Source organism: Medicago truncatula, chromosome 8 (genome assembly GCF_003473485.1).
Source record: "Medicago truncatula cultivar Jemalong A17 chromosome 8, MtrunA17r5.0-ANR, whole genome shotgun sequence".
NCBI classification, from domain to species: Eukaryota; Viridiplantae; Streptophyta; class Magnoliopsida; order Fabales; family Fabaceae; genus Medicago; species Medicago truncatula.
The window spans coordinates 22,385,457-22,400,407 of record NC_053049.1 but is presented as its reverse complement, the minus strand read 5'-3'; the positions used below and the strand labels follow the sequence as shown (position 1 = coordinate 22,400,407).

The 14,951-nt window shown below is 40.2% G+C and overlaps 1 protein-coding gene across 1 annotated transcript; it reads left to right on the top strand.

Moving 5' to 3' along the window:
- The first annotated feature begins 6,107 nt into the window (after positions 1 to 6,107).
- Positions 6,108 to 13,251, top strand: LOC120577496 (uncharacterized). The gene is made up of 2 exons (XM_039829052.1): positions 6,108 to 9,502; positions 9,780 to 13,251. The coding sequence occupies exons 1-2, from the start codon at positions 6,108 to 6,110 to the stop codon at positions 13,243 to 13,245; spliced, it is 6,861 nt and encodes a 2,286-aa protein (XP_039684986.1). The 3' UTR covers positions 13,246 to 13,251.
- The last annotated feature ends 1,700 nt before the right edge of the window (positions 13,252 to 14,951 follow it).

Below are 14,951 nucleotides of genomic sequence, written 5' to 3'. Positions count from 1 at the left end.
TCAAGTCTTCACTCCTTTATATAGAGGTGTGAAAGAGACATTGAGATGATTAGCACGTCTAAAGAGTCGTTTGAAATCCTTTGATCATTCACCAGTAATCCTTTGCCTGATTTGGGTGTAGTCCTTTGAGGAATTAGCTTCAAATTCATTCCCATCTTGAAGGCACAAATTCTGCAGGCATAGCTGTTGTCTTGTCTTGTAGCGTGGACAAAACAGAGTAGTGGAGGTAGTTGTTGTACACTTGTACTTTGTCAACTCTGTTAACGAAGGACAAATACTCAGTGCTATCCAAATGACCGTTGATACCTCCCTTTCAATTCTTCGTTCTTCCTAGATAAGGTTGAAATGAGAAACAGCTACTTTGGATCTTCAGTTTGAATTTACGGATTAAATGTAGCTTCTGGTGATGATATCGGTTCTGATGAAAACCTTGCTTCTGATGAGCTTCTGCTTCTGATGACGTCATCACTTCAGATGCACTTCAGCTTCAAAAGCACTTTAAGCTTCAGACGCAGTTTTCTTCAGATGCTTCGAATTCCTTTGCTTTCCATTGTTCTTCCAAGACCTATTGAAATTACTTGACTAGCTTTTGGTCCTGTATACTTAAACAATTATTAGTAATAACCAATTGACAATTTTTAATACCTTGTTATCATCAAAACTTATTAAGGTTCATTGTGAAACACATTTTGTTCCAACAGAACAACCTTAGTTGGAAAGTTGGCTTGTACTCGCCATGGCGAGCAGATGCTCTCGCCTCGTGAGCACTTCCAGAATTGAGTGTTTTAGTGCATTGTGAGACCTGAGTTGTTTGGTTGGGTTAGATAGGAGCTTTAGGTACTTAATGTGACCTATTAAAGATAATGATCATGAACTGTGAAGCTTTATGAATTGTTAAATGATTATGAAGTGAACTATGGATTGAATTATACTTAAGTTGCAAATGGATTGAACTATGGATTGAATTATACTTAACTTGATGTGATTTGATAATGCTGCAAATGTTATTTAACTAAGTTGGATGATTATGTATAAGTTGATGATGAACTCCAAATTATTGGAAGTATAAGTGATAAGCTGATTAAGGTATTTTGTCGTTAAAGTCCATGCATTAGCATTCGTTGAGCTTTGTCCTCACCATGATTAGGAGCTTTGTCCTCCGCACGTTTAGGAGCTTTGTCCTCCGCACGATGAAAGTATATTAATACTTGTCATACCCCAATTTTTGACCTAAGATCACATTTCATTTGTCTTTTGGCCCGGAATTGTTTGCCTTTTTAGGAAAAATTTCGGCAGAGACGTATTTTAAATACCTCATTTTTTGTTCATTTTTTTTACCACTCTTTTTAGTCATTTTATTCTAGTCCTTTTCGTTATTATTATTATCATTATTTTATTATGTTGTTTGTTTTTATTTTTATTAAAAAAGGCATAAAATGAAAATTCATCAAGAATAGTCTACCAGAACGTTCTCCAGAACGTTTTGGTCGTACTGCGAGCGAAATAAAGTGACCTCATTATGTCCCATCAAATATGCCATTAGATTACAGCTGCACAACACCACACGTTTTGCTTCAAAAGTGCATGGAACTAAAAGAACGTTCTTGAGAACATTCTGGTGGAACTTCAAAGGGATAAGAATGACATCATCATGTTCCCTCATGTTGCCACCAGATCACAACTGTTTTTTCATCACGTGTGGTTGTCTCAAAAAGGAAAGGAACAACAAGAATGTTCTTAAGAACATTCTCCATGTGGCAAATTTTACAACTTGGACACTCTTGCTCTCAAAGCAACAAAGGACAGCACTTGTAGCTTTCAAAGAAGTGCCAAACAGCTGTAAAAACAAGTGGCCTCCAAACTTCTACAGCTTGCATTCACGTGCCCACCTTTTCTCTTTGCAAATTGGAAGTTCCAGAACGTTCTAGAGAACGTTCTGCATGAACAAAATTCACTTTTTTCTCATTCTTGCGCCCCAAGCAACAAAAACATTAGCACATGGGCTGTTTTTAACAAGGAAAACACAGCTGTTTTTGTCTGTGAAGCTCCAAGTCTTTCACCTCTATAAATACAAGCATACCTCAATGGTAAAAGAGAGGCTTACACACAAAGAATTGAATCTCTCTCAAAGTGAAGGTGCTCACTACTTTCAAACAAAGTTTTTTTTCTTCTTTCTTTCTTTCTTTTCTTTCTCATCACCATCAACAAACAAACACAAAACAACACACCCTCATTACCAAAACAAACAAAAATCAAACAAAACAACCCTCTTTTTTTCTTTCTTTCTTCTACTCTCCCACAAAGGTATATCATCTCCCCTTTCTTTTCTTTCCTCCGTTTTCTTTTCCTTTTCACTTTTTCCTTTCGTTCTTGCTCTCTCTCTCCCTCTCTCTCTCTCTCTCTCTCTCTCTATATATATATATATATATATATATATATATCTTTTGATTTATTTTTCACTAAAATACACACCTCAATCCAGAGTGCTCTGGTCCAAAATTAACTATTAATATTATATTTTTATTCTCCAGAGTGCTCTGGTCCTAAATTAACTGTTAGTATTTTATTTTTGTTTAATTTAATTATTCTCCAGAACAATCTGGTCCTTGTTAATTAAATTAATCCAGAGTGCTCTGGTCCTATATTAACTGTTAATATTATATTTTTGTTTAATTTAAATATTCTCCAGAACAATCTGGTCCTTGTTAATTAAATTAATCGAGAGTGCTCTGGTCCTTGTTAATTAAATTAATCCAGAGTGCTCTGGTCCTAAGTTAATTGTTAATATTATATTTTTGTTCTCCAGAGTGTTCTGGTCCTATATATATTAAATACTATTTATCTTGTTGAACTAACGTAAACTAACAATCTTTTCTTCACACCCACACACTTTTATTTTTTATTGCTCTATTAGTTTAATTTTCAGTTATTATGCAAAAACAACAAAAACATTCAAATATCCAAAATTCACAAAAAGAACTTTTCACAATAAACCTTGATCTTAAATCAAGTGACCGTCTTTTTATTTTATTTTTCTTAATCAAATTTCAAATCAATTCTAATTCAACTTTAAGTCAGTTTTCTTCAATCTAAAAAACACAAATCAATTCTCATTTGCCATTTGGCTTTTTATTTCAAAACATATAAAAAACACCAAACAAATCAAACGTCAATTTCTACCCCGAACTACGAGGTTTTGATCCCTCACGGGTACGTAGGCAGAGGACGCTCGTCCTTCCAAATCAATTAAAAAACAATTTTCTTTTTTTCTTTTCAACTTTCAACTAAAAAACATTTTTCTTTTTTTCTCTTCAATTAAAATCAATTTTCTTTTCTTTTTCAACTCATCATTCAATTCCATTTTCATCTATTTAAAAGCAAGCAAGTTTAAGCACAAAAAGTTAAATAAAATCAAGAGGTTCTCGTAGAGTACTACGAATATTTAGGGTGCTAATACCTTCCCTAAATATAACCAACCCCCGAACCCTAAATCTCTTCAAAATGGGTGGTTTGGAACTTTTTCCCCTTAAAAAAAATTTGTTCAGTCGTGAGATAAAAAGTGAGTCAAAAGCTAATCAAATGGCCTTGACATCCGAAAAATGGCGCGACAGAAATGGCGACTTCACTGGGGACCCCCCTAAGAGGGTTGAGCCTAACTTGACTTTATTTAAATTTTGTGCCATAACTTGCTTACAAATCAAAAAAATAAAAGATGGAAATATGAGTATATATATGTTCTTTCTTTTTCTTTCTTCTTTTAAACGGGAGTGGTGAGATAAGTCCTACACCCGGGCTTGAGGGAAACATTAAGATAGGATGGTGATATAATCAAAGTGCTATTCCAAGAGTAATCTTGAGTGTTAGTACATGTGATAATCGCGCTCAATGGAGGTTCTTGGAAGTAATACTATGTTGACATGAGTAATCGTGTTTGACACTATTATTTTCAAGTAAACCGTCGAAGTTGAGGACCTTTAGTTACCTTTAACCCATCTTGGCCTTTTAGGACGTAGTGCGGTGGCTAATCAAGAGTAATCTTGAATTAGTTGATACGCGATACTACACCCAAACGAGACTTTCCTACAAATGTCATTGGATCAATAGTAATCTTGTAACCTGATAATATTTGGAAGTGGTTGTAGACTTTGGGAACTTGGTAGAACCCGTGATACAGGTACAAATGAAACCATAGTCCTTACCAAATGGCGTTATACCCTTGACTCCATCGTTATGGGCCTTAAACCTCACCATGTTTTCACCGTTTGTACAGCATAATCATGCATACATGCATTCATTCATAAATAACTTTTTTTTTCTCTCATCAAAATATCGAAGGACTAAAACAAATCTTTTGTAAACATCATAGGTATGAATCCTGTGACAAGAAGCACTAGGAAGTACTATTTCCGAAACCCAGATTTGTCAAACCTAAAGGAGCTAGGGAAAAGGGTGACTAATCCGGGAGATTTTCAAAATCGCCACGGAAGACTGCTTAACCTCCTCGAGACGAAGGTGGTACAAGGGATCCTCGATACTTTGGTCCAATTCTATGACCATTATTGCCATTGTTTCACTTTCCTCGACTACCAACTTGTCCCCACCCTTGAGGAATACTCCTACCTGATCGGTATACCGGTGTCTAACGAAGAACCGTTCAACGGCCTTGAGCCTGCTCCTAAACACGCAACCATTGCAAAGGCCCTTCACCTTGAAACATCCATTATAACGGCTAAACTTACCACCAAAGGAGGCCTTCTAGGTCTACCTGCCAAATTCCTCTTTGAAAAAGCCGTCGCTTTCGCCGATATGGGCAGTATTGATGCCTTTGAATCCATCCTTGCCCTACTCATATATGTTCTTTTGCTTTTCTCAGATGTCGCCAACTTTGTTAATATTAATGCCATCAAAATATTCCTAGCCAAAAACCCCGTCCCCACTTTGCTTGCCGATACATACCTCTCCATCCATGATCGAACCCAAAAAGGGCAAGGAACTATACTTTGTTGTGCACCCTTGTTGTACAAATGGTTTACCTTACATTTACCCAATCACTTCAAAACCAATCCAGAAAACACCCTTTGGTCACAAAAAACCATGTCCCTCGCTCCATCTGATATAGTTTGGTACAACCGAAATTATGACACCGGAACAATCATTGACAGTTGTGGAGAATTCTCTAACGTACCTCTTATCGGTATATGTGGGGGAATTAGCTATAACCCTATTCTTGCCAGGCGTCAGTTTGGGTACCCAATGGAGAAACCAAAGGATATCTCACTAGACGAGATATTCTACCTCAACCAAGAGGATAGCAAGGGCATGAGAGGAAAATTTATACAAGCTTGGCGTGCAGTTCATAAGAGGGAAAAAGGTCAGTTAGGAAGGAGGTCAGCTTTGATCTATGAATCTTACACTAAGTGGGTCATTGATAGAGCTGCAAAAAATGGAATACCTTATCCTCTACAAAGACTCCCATCTTCAACTACCCCATCTCCATCCTTACCCATGACTTCTAAAACCAAAGAGGAAGCTCAGTATCTGTTGACCGAGATGACCCGAGAAAAGGACATATGGAGAATGAGATATATGGAAGCCCAGAACAAGATTGGGACTCTAAAGGGACAAGTAGAACAGAAAGATCGTGAACTCTGCAAGATGAGGCAACAAATGATCAAGAGAGACGATCTACTCCAGGAGAAGGACAGATTGCTTGGAAAACATATCACTAAGAAGCAGCGTATGGATTTCATGGATTTGTTTGATGGTGCACATTCAGATTTCGAGGAGTAGTCTACTTTCCGGGCTCAAGAGTTTCCCAGCTGTTTTATCTTTATGTACTTCAAAAAGTCTATCCCTTGGCTTTGTTATTCAATGAAATTTTCAATTATGATGTTTACAAAATTACGTTTATAAGTCCTCTAAAAAAAAAAATGTGTCTATTTTTGCATAAGCATATCATGCATCATCTTGCATTTCATAGTCTCAAATCCAAGTCTCACACAAATTTTCTTCTCCAATCGAAGGTCAGTTCATTTCAAAAGGTGGCACCACGCATCCACTACAAGGCCACCCGTACACATTACACTCGAGCAGCTGTAAAGAGGAAAATGGATCATCTCGAGCAAGAAAATGGAGCGCTCCATGAAGAAGTGGAAGCCATGCAGATTAAGATGGGCGAAATGGCTGAAGTGATAAAGACAATGGCGGAAGCACAAGCTCAAGCTCAAGAACAAGCTCAGGTTCTAGCACAAGCCCAGGCTCAGGCTCTAGCTCAAGCTCATGCTCAGGCTCATACACAAGCCCAAGCACCTCCTCCTCCTCCTGTCAGAACTCAGTTCGAAGCATCTTCCTCTGCTATCCCTGAATGGACAATATGTGCCGACACTCCGACACACTCTGCTCCACAACGTTCCACGCCTTGGTTCCCACCTTTTACTGCTGGCGAAATATTCCGTCCCATTGCTTGTGAAGCTCCGATGCCTACTTCTCAATATGCAACTCATGCTCCTCCGCCTTTTGCAACAATTCCTCAAGCTACTATGACATACTCAGCACCTGCGATTCATGCTATCCCGCAAGATAACGAACCTATCTTCCATTCAAGGAGTATGAGGGCCTATGGTCAAGTGGAGGATTTACAAGAGAAGTATGATGAGATGTACCGTGAGATGAAAGCTCTTCGCGGGAAAGAAAGATTTGGAAAAACTGCTTATGACCTCTGCTTGGTGCCGAATGTCCAAATACCCCACAAGTTCAAGGTCCCTGATTTCGAGAAGTATAAAGGGAACTCCTGCCCTGAGGAACATCTGACAATGTATGCAAGAAGGATGTCCGCGTATGCTAAGGACGATCAGATCCTTATTTATTACTTCCAAGAGAGCTTGGCTAGTCCCGCCTCAAAGTGGTACATGAATCTGGACAAAACAAAGATCCAAACTTTCCATGATCTGTGTGAAGCTTTTGTGCAACAATACAATTATAATGTGGATATGGCTCCAGACCGAAGTGATCTTCAGGCTATGACTCAGGGGGACAAAGAAACATTCAAGGAGTATGCCCAACGATGGAGAGATACTGCTGCCCAAGTCAGCCTGCGTATAGAAGAGAAGGAGATGACCAAGCTCTTCTTGAAGACTCTCAATCAATTTTACTACGAGAAGATGGTCGGAAGTACGCCAAAGAACTTTGCCGAAATGGTTAGCATGGGTGTTCAATTGGAAGAAGGGGTCCGAGAAGGACGTTTGGTAAAGGATGGAACCTCTGCCAGTGGGACCAAGAAATTTGGGAACCACTTCCCGAGAAAGAAAGAACACGATGTTAATGTGGTAGCCCATGGAAGAACCCAACAAACTTATCCAGTCTACCAACACGTCGCTGCCATCACACCTACTGCCAATGTTATTCAACCACCAAATACCCAGCCTCGATTCCCACCATATTCTCAACAAAATCCTCAACACCAATATCCTCAACAAAATCCTCAACAATATCCTCAACAATATCCCCAACCACCATACCAGCAACGCCCATATCAACAACATCCCTATCAACAACAACGACCTCAACAACAAAGAATGCAAATTGACCCGATCCCCGTCACCTATGCAGAGCTACTTCCAGGGTTACTCAGAAATAACTCAGTCCAAACCATAGCACCTTCTCCAATACCAGAAAAACTGCCAACATGGTATAGAATGGACCAGACTTGTGCTTTTCATCAAGGGGGCCGAGGTCATAATATTGAAAATTGTTATGCCTTTAAGAATGTAGTCCAGAGGCTAATCAATGAGAAGAAGATAACCTTCACAGACTCAGCGCCAAATATTCAAACCAATCCATTGCCAAACCATGGTGCTGCAATTGTCAACATGGTCGAAGATTGCCAAAAGACTCATCATATTCTCGACGTTCAACGCATCCGAACACCTTTGGTCCCGTTACATGCCAAGTTATGCAAAGTGAACCTCTTTAAACATGATCATGATGTCTGCAAAGTGTGCCTTCTAAATCCCTGGGGTTGTCAGAAAGTGAAAGATGATATTCAAAGACTTTTGAACCAAGGAGGACTGGTTGTTGAAAGAAAATGTGATGATGTATGTGTTATAACTCCTGAAGAGCCTTTGGAAATATTTTACGACAGTCGGAAGACAATTGCTGCTCCTTTAGTGATCTGCTTGCGTGGTCCAATACCTTATACTTCCGAGAAGGCCATTCCTTACAAGTACAATGCCACTATGATAGAAGGTGGTCGTGAAGTTCCAATACCACTTTTGCATTCTGTGAGAAATATTACCGAAGATAGTAGAGTGCTGAGGAATGGGCGTGTTGTTCCTATAGTGTTCCCGAAGAAAGTTAGTGCTCCGGTAATTGAGGAGGCTCAAGCTAAGGATTCCAGTGTTGTCAAAGAGGTAAGCCAGTCGAATGGGGCCGGTGCAAGTACAGAGTTTGATGAGATTCTCAAGTTAATAAAGAAGAGCGAGTACAGGGTTGTTGACCAACTGATGCAAACTCCATCAAAAATATCCATAATGTCTTTGTTACTGAATTCTGAGGCCCATAAGGAAGCATTGATGAAGGTCTTAGAACAAGCTTTTGTAGACTATGATGTGAGCGTGAGTCAATTTGGTGGAATAGTGGGAAATATCACTGCATGTAACAACTTGAGTTTCAGTGATGAAGAGCTCCCGGCCGAAGGAAGGAACCATAACTTGGCTTTGCATATATCTGTGAATTGCAAGACCGATGCTTTGTCGAATGTACTAGTGGATACCGGGTCGTCTCTGAATGTGATGGCCAAAACAACCTATGCTCAACTCTCTTACCAAGGTACCCCTTTGAGACGAAGTGGGGTAATGGTAAAAGCTTTTGATGGTTCAAGGAAGGATGTTCTTGGAGAGGTGGTTCTGCCTATTACAATCGGGCCACAAGTTTTCCAGATTAATTTTCAAGTGATGGACATTCAGGCGTCATATAGTTGCCTACTGGGCCGACCCTGGATTCACGAGGCTGGGGCAGTAACGTCTACACTGCATCAAAAGTTGAAGTTCGTGAGGAATGGGAAGCTAGTAACGGTGAATGGTGAAGAGGCTTTGTTAGTGAGCCATTTGTCGTCTTTCTCTTTCATTGGGGCTGATAATGTTGAAGGGACGCCTTTTCAAGGATTTACCATGGAAGAAAAAAGTACCAGGAAGAGTGAGGCATCTATTTCTTCTCTGAAGGATGCTCAGAAAATGATACAAGCTGGAGGGTCTGCAAGCTGGGGAAAGTTGATTGAACTTCCAGAAAACAAACACCGAGAAGGGTTGGGTTTCTTTCCATCAGCTGATTTGTCCAAGACAAAGACCGTCGCCGAGCCGATAAAGGGTACTTTCCATAGTTCTGGTTTTATTCATGCAATTACTGAAGATGATCCTGAAGGAGTGCCACGAAGCTTTGTGACACAAAGGAGGTTTAGCCACAATTGGGTTGCTGTAGATGTTCCTTTTATTGCTCATTTGTCCAAGTAATGCACTTTGTCTCACCTTTTATGCTTTTTCAAAAAAAAAAAAAAATCCTTTTGCCCCGCCCCAAGCGAAAGTGAATCTATCTAGGGCTTTTTGCTTCAAGGAACTATCATCAATCAAATAAAATTGTCGTTTTGTTCCTGACTCTTTGCCTTGTTTTTTCTTTTATGTTTTTTAGAAAAAATGGTAATACAAAAAAACCAAAAAAAATAAAATATAATCACCTTCAAAAATCTGCATGTACTTATTTTCTAAAATCATCAATCATATATGCAGATTAAAAACCAATGAACCCGTTGAACAACATAACCCTATGATCTCTCCCAACTTTGAGTTCCCTGTGTATGAGGCGGAAGAAGAAGAGAACGAAGAGATTCCCGACGAAATCTCTCGGCTACTTGAACAAGAAAGAAAGATCATTCAGCCTTATAGGGAAGAATTAGAAGCAATCAACTTGGGTACCGAAGAAGACAAGAAGGAGATCAAGATTGGGGTATCACTTGAGGTAAGTGTCAGGAAGCGAGTGATAGAGCTTCTCATAGAATATGTTGATGTGTTCGCTTGGTCGTACCGAGATATGCCAGGTCTGGATACTGATATTGTGGTACACCATTTGCCTTTGAAGCCCGAGTGTCCGCCGGTCAAGCAGAAATTGAGAAGAACCCGTCCTGATATGGCCCTCAAGATCAAAGAGGAAGTGCAAAAACAGATCGATGCAGGTTTCCTCGTTACATCAAAATACCCTCAATGGCTAGCCAACATAGTGCCTGTTCCGAAGAAGGATGGCAAAGTCAGAATGTGTGTTGATTACCGTGACCTTAACAAAGCTAGTCCCAAAGATGATTTTCCATTACCTCATATTGATGTACTGGTTGACAACACTGCAAAATCCAAAGTGTTCTCCTTCATGGATGGTTTCTCCGGTTACAATCAGATCAAGATGGCGCCCGAAGACAGAGAGAAGACGTCTTTCATCACACCTTGGGGCACTTTCTGTTACAGAGTAATGCCGTTTGGTTTGATCAATACAGGAGCTACTTATCAAAGGGGTATGACTACTATCTTTCACGACATGATACACAAAGAGATTGAGGTTTATGTGGATGACATGATCGTCAAGTCAATCACTGAAGAACAACATGTTGAGTATTTGCTAAAGATGTTCCAACGGCTAAGAAAGTACAGACTTCGCCTAAATCCCAACAAGTGTACTTTTGGTGTCAGATCCGGAAAGCTTCTGGGCTTCATTGTTAGTCAGAAAGGTATTGAAGTAGATCCAGACAAGGTCAAAGCCATCAGAGAAATGCCAGCTCCACAAATAGAAAAACAAGTAAGGGGGTTTCTCGGACGACTGAATTACATCTCCCGTTTCATTTCTCATATGACTGCAACATGTGGGCCGATATTCAAACTCCTCCGCAAAGATCAAGGGATTGTTTGGACAGAAGATTGCCAGAAAACCTTTGATAGCATCAAAGTGTACTTACTAGAACCTCCGATTCTCATCCCTCCAGTTGAAGGAAGACCACTAATCATGTACCTAACTGTATTGGAAGATTCCATGGGTTGTGTGCTCGGACAACAAGATGAAACCGGAAGAAAGGAGCATGCCATTTATTATTTGAGCAAGAAGTTTACTGACTGTGAATCTCGCTATTCCATGCTCGAGAAAACCTGTTGTGCACTAGCCTGGGCTGCAAAACGCCTCCGCCACTATATGATTAGTCATACTACATGGTTGATATCTAAGATGGATCCGATCAAGTACATCTTTGAGAAACCCGCTTTGCCAGGAAGAATTGCCCGGTGGCAGATGTTATTATCCGAATATGATATTGAGTATCGTACCCAAAAAGCAATCAAAGGCAGTATCCTTGCTGATCACTTGGCTCACCAACCAATTGAAGACTATCAGCCCATCAAGTTCGACTTTCCTGATGAAGAGATTATGTATTTAAAGATGAAAGATTGTGATGAACCGCTACTCGGGGAAGGTCCAGATCCTGAATCAAAATGGGGTCTAATATTCGACGGAGCTGTTAATGCTTATGGTAGCGGAATTGGGGCAATCATTGTTACTCCTAAAGATACACACATCCCCTTCATGGCCAGGCTAACGTTCGACTGTACAAACAACATGGCAGAGTACGAAGCGTGTATTATGGGTATCGAAGAAGCCATCGATCTGAGAATCAAGAACCTCGACATTTATGGTGACTCAGCCCTCGTAATCAATCAAATCACAGGAGAATGGGAGACTCGTCACCCCGGCTTGGTTCCCTACAAAGACTATGCAAGACGATTACTGACTTTCTTCAACAAAGTCGAGCTACACCATATTCCTCGTGATGAAAACCAGATGGCGGATGCTCTGGCTACTTTGTCTTCGATGTACCAAGTAAATCGTCGGAATGAAGTGCCACTGATCCATATCAGACGTCTTGAGAGACCCGCTCATGTATTCGCCACTGAAGAAGTTGTTGATGACAAGCCATGGTTCCACGATATCAAATGTTTCCTTCAAAGGCAAGAGTATCCACTCGGAGCATCCAATAAAGACAAGAAGACTCTAAGAAGATTGTCTGGCAATTTCTTCCTAAACGGGGACATTTTGTATAAAAGAAACTTTGACATGGTGTTGCTCAGATGTGTTGACAAACATGAGGCAGACTTATTGATGCATGAAATACACGAAGGATCCTTTGGGACTCATTCTAGCGGACATACAATGGCCAAGAAGATACTGAGAGCAGGTTATTACTGGATGACAATGGAAGCCGATTGTTACAAGCATGCCAGGAAGTGTTATAAGTGTCAAATCTATGCCGATAAGATTCATGTGCCGCCGACTGCACTCAATTTTCTTTCCTCTCCGTGGCCGTTCTCTATGTGGGGCATTGATATGATTGGGAGGATTGAACCCAAAGCTTCAAATGGGCACCGCTTCATTTTAGTGGCTATTGACTATTTCACCAAGTGGGTTGAAGCTGCATCCTATGCTAATGTGACCAAACAAGTGGTAGTCAAGTTTATCAAGAATCATATTATCTGCCGTTATGGTGTCCCTAGCCGGATAATTACAGACAACGGGACGAATCTGAACAACAAGATGATGAAAGAGTTGTGTGATGATTTCAAAATCGAGCACCATAATTCTTCGCCTTACAGACCTCAGATGAATGGTGCTGTCGAAGCTGCAAATAAGAACATAAAGAAGATCGTCCAGAAGATGGTGGTGACTTATAAGGACTGGCATGAGATGCTTCCCTTTGCATTACATGGATATCGTACTTCGGTACGCACATCAACAGGGGCAACCCCTTTCTCTTTGGTATACGGCATGGAGGCAGTGCTTCCCGTAGAAGTTGAGATTCCTTCGATGAGAGTTTTAATGGAGGCTGAATTATCAGAGGCTGAGTGGGTTCAAAGTAGGTACGACCAGTTGAATCTAATCGAAGAAAAACGCATGGCTGCTCTTTGTCATGGTCAGTTATATCAGAAGAGGATGAAGCAGACTTTTGACAAGAAAGTTCGTCCCCGTGAATTCAAAGAAGGTGACCTCGTGCTCAAAAAGATCTTGACCTTCCAACCCGACTCTAGGGGCAAATGGACGCCTAACTATGAAGGTCCGTATGTTGTCCAGAAAGCCTTCTCAGGTGGTGCCATGATCCTTCAAACCATGGATGGTGAAGAACTTCCACGTCCTGTAAACACAGATGTAGTCAAGAAATACTTTGTCTAAAAATTATAAGAACAGCTCGGTAAGTCGAAAACCCGAAAAGGGCGGCTTAGGCAAAAATGAGCGTCTTGGTGGGCTGAAAACTCGAAAGGGCGGCCCAGGCAAAAATTAGAGACATTAAACAGAAATCTTTATCCTGATAGGCTGAAAATCCGAAAGGGCGGTCTATGCAAAAGTTAAGGATAAAAAGAAAAGTTCAAAGTAACTGCATTCAGTCAAGCACAATCCACTTGGGGCATGCCTACCATCAAAGAATCTCCAAATCTGAAGCACCAAAAGCAGCGAAATTCAAAGTTGTAAGGGAGAACAGGGATATGAAGTTCAATGTACCTTTCCATTTTAAAATTACCATTTTTTTCAAATCTTGTAAAAAAAAAAAAAAAAAAAAAAAAAAAAAAAAAAAATCCATGAAGTCATGCCATCGGCAGGCTGTCATTCAATCAATAATATTTGAGCCTTTGCCCCTTTATTTGAAATTCCCCTTTTATTCTATTTTTCCAAAGTTCTTTCCATTTTTTTTGATGATAATGTTTTGAAGCAAAATTCTTAAAAAAAAAAAAAAAAACGTTTCTTCATGAAAAAGAGCATAAACAAATAAGTGCCGCTTAGGACGCGAGGGTAAAAGAAGTCTGCGTTAACACAAGTGGTTAGACCCCACCAGACAAGCATGGCTAGGCATTGTAAAAATTCAAAAAGGGGCACGACGACGGAAGTATGTCAATGGAAGAACATTCTGTATCAGCTTACAAAGGGCGACTTCTTGCAGACGTTTAATGGGTTCTCTCCCAAGAAGACGCATGTTGTTACTTTGTCCCCAATGAGATCATCTCTAAGGAAGTTTGCCGAGTGTTAGTACTGCAACATCAGTCCATTTCCCACCTTACCAATCATGTCTCATTTCACCGAGTCCATCTATCACATACAATAGATACACTCATACAAGATACATTCATACATCCATACATCCATGTATCAACACTTTCATGTATTCTTACACAGCGTATGCATCGCATCATTCGTACATAGTTGCATTAATCACACAAAGTTTTGTTTAATAATGCCCCCTTAGTTTGGTTTTCATCATTATGCCAAGTGCCAAGTCCACCAACGGACGCTTGAGTTTACCTTTTTTATCTTGTTTCAAGTCACCAAGTCCACCAACGGGCGCTTGAGTTTATGTTTTATTTTGTTTCAAGTCACCAAGTCCACCAACGGGCGCTTGAGTTTACTTTTTTATCTCTTTTCAAGTCACCAAGTCCACCAACGAGCGCTTGAGTTTACCTTTTATCTTGTTTCAAGTCACATTTATTTTTTATCTTGTTTCAAGTCACCAAGTCCACCAACGGGCGCTTGAATTTACCTTTTACCTTGTTTAAAGTCACCAAGTCCACCAACGGGCGCTTGAGTTTACTTTTTTATTTTGTTTCAAGTCACCAGTTCACCAACGGACGCTTGAGTTTACCTTTTTATCTTGTTTCAAGCTACCAGTCCACCAACGGACGCTTGAGTTTACTTTTTTATTTTGTTTCAAGTCACCAGTTCACCAACGGACGCTTGAGTTTACCTTTTTATCTTGTTTCAAGCTACCAGTCCACCAACGGACGCTTGAGTTTACCCTTTTATCTCATTTCAAACTGCCAAAGTCCACCAACGGACCGCTTGAGTTCACCACTTTATCATGTTTCAAACGTTGAAGTTCTAGGTCATCT

What these genes read in the sequence shown, in the direction of transcription:
- LOC120577496 (XM_039829052.1), top strand. Translation starts at nt 6,108, where the DNA reads ATGGATCATCTCGAGCAAGAAAATGGAGCGCTCCATGAAGAAGTGGAA. An exon ending in TTTATTGCTCATTTGTCCAA is followed by an intron (nt 9,503 to 9,779) that starts GTAATGCACTTT and finishes TCATATATGCAG; the next exon opens with ATTAAAAACCAATGAACCCG.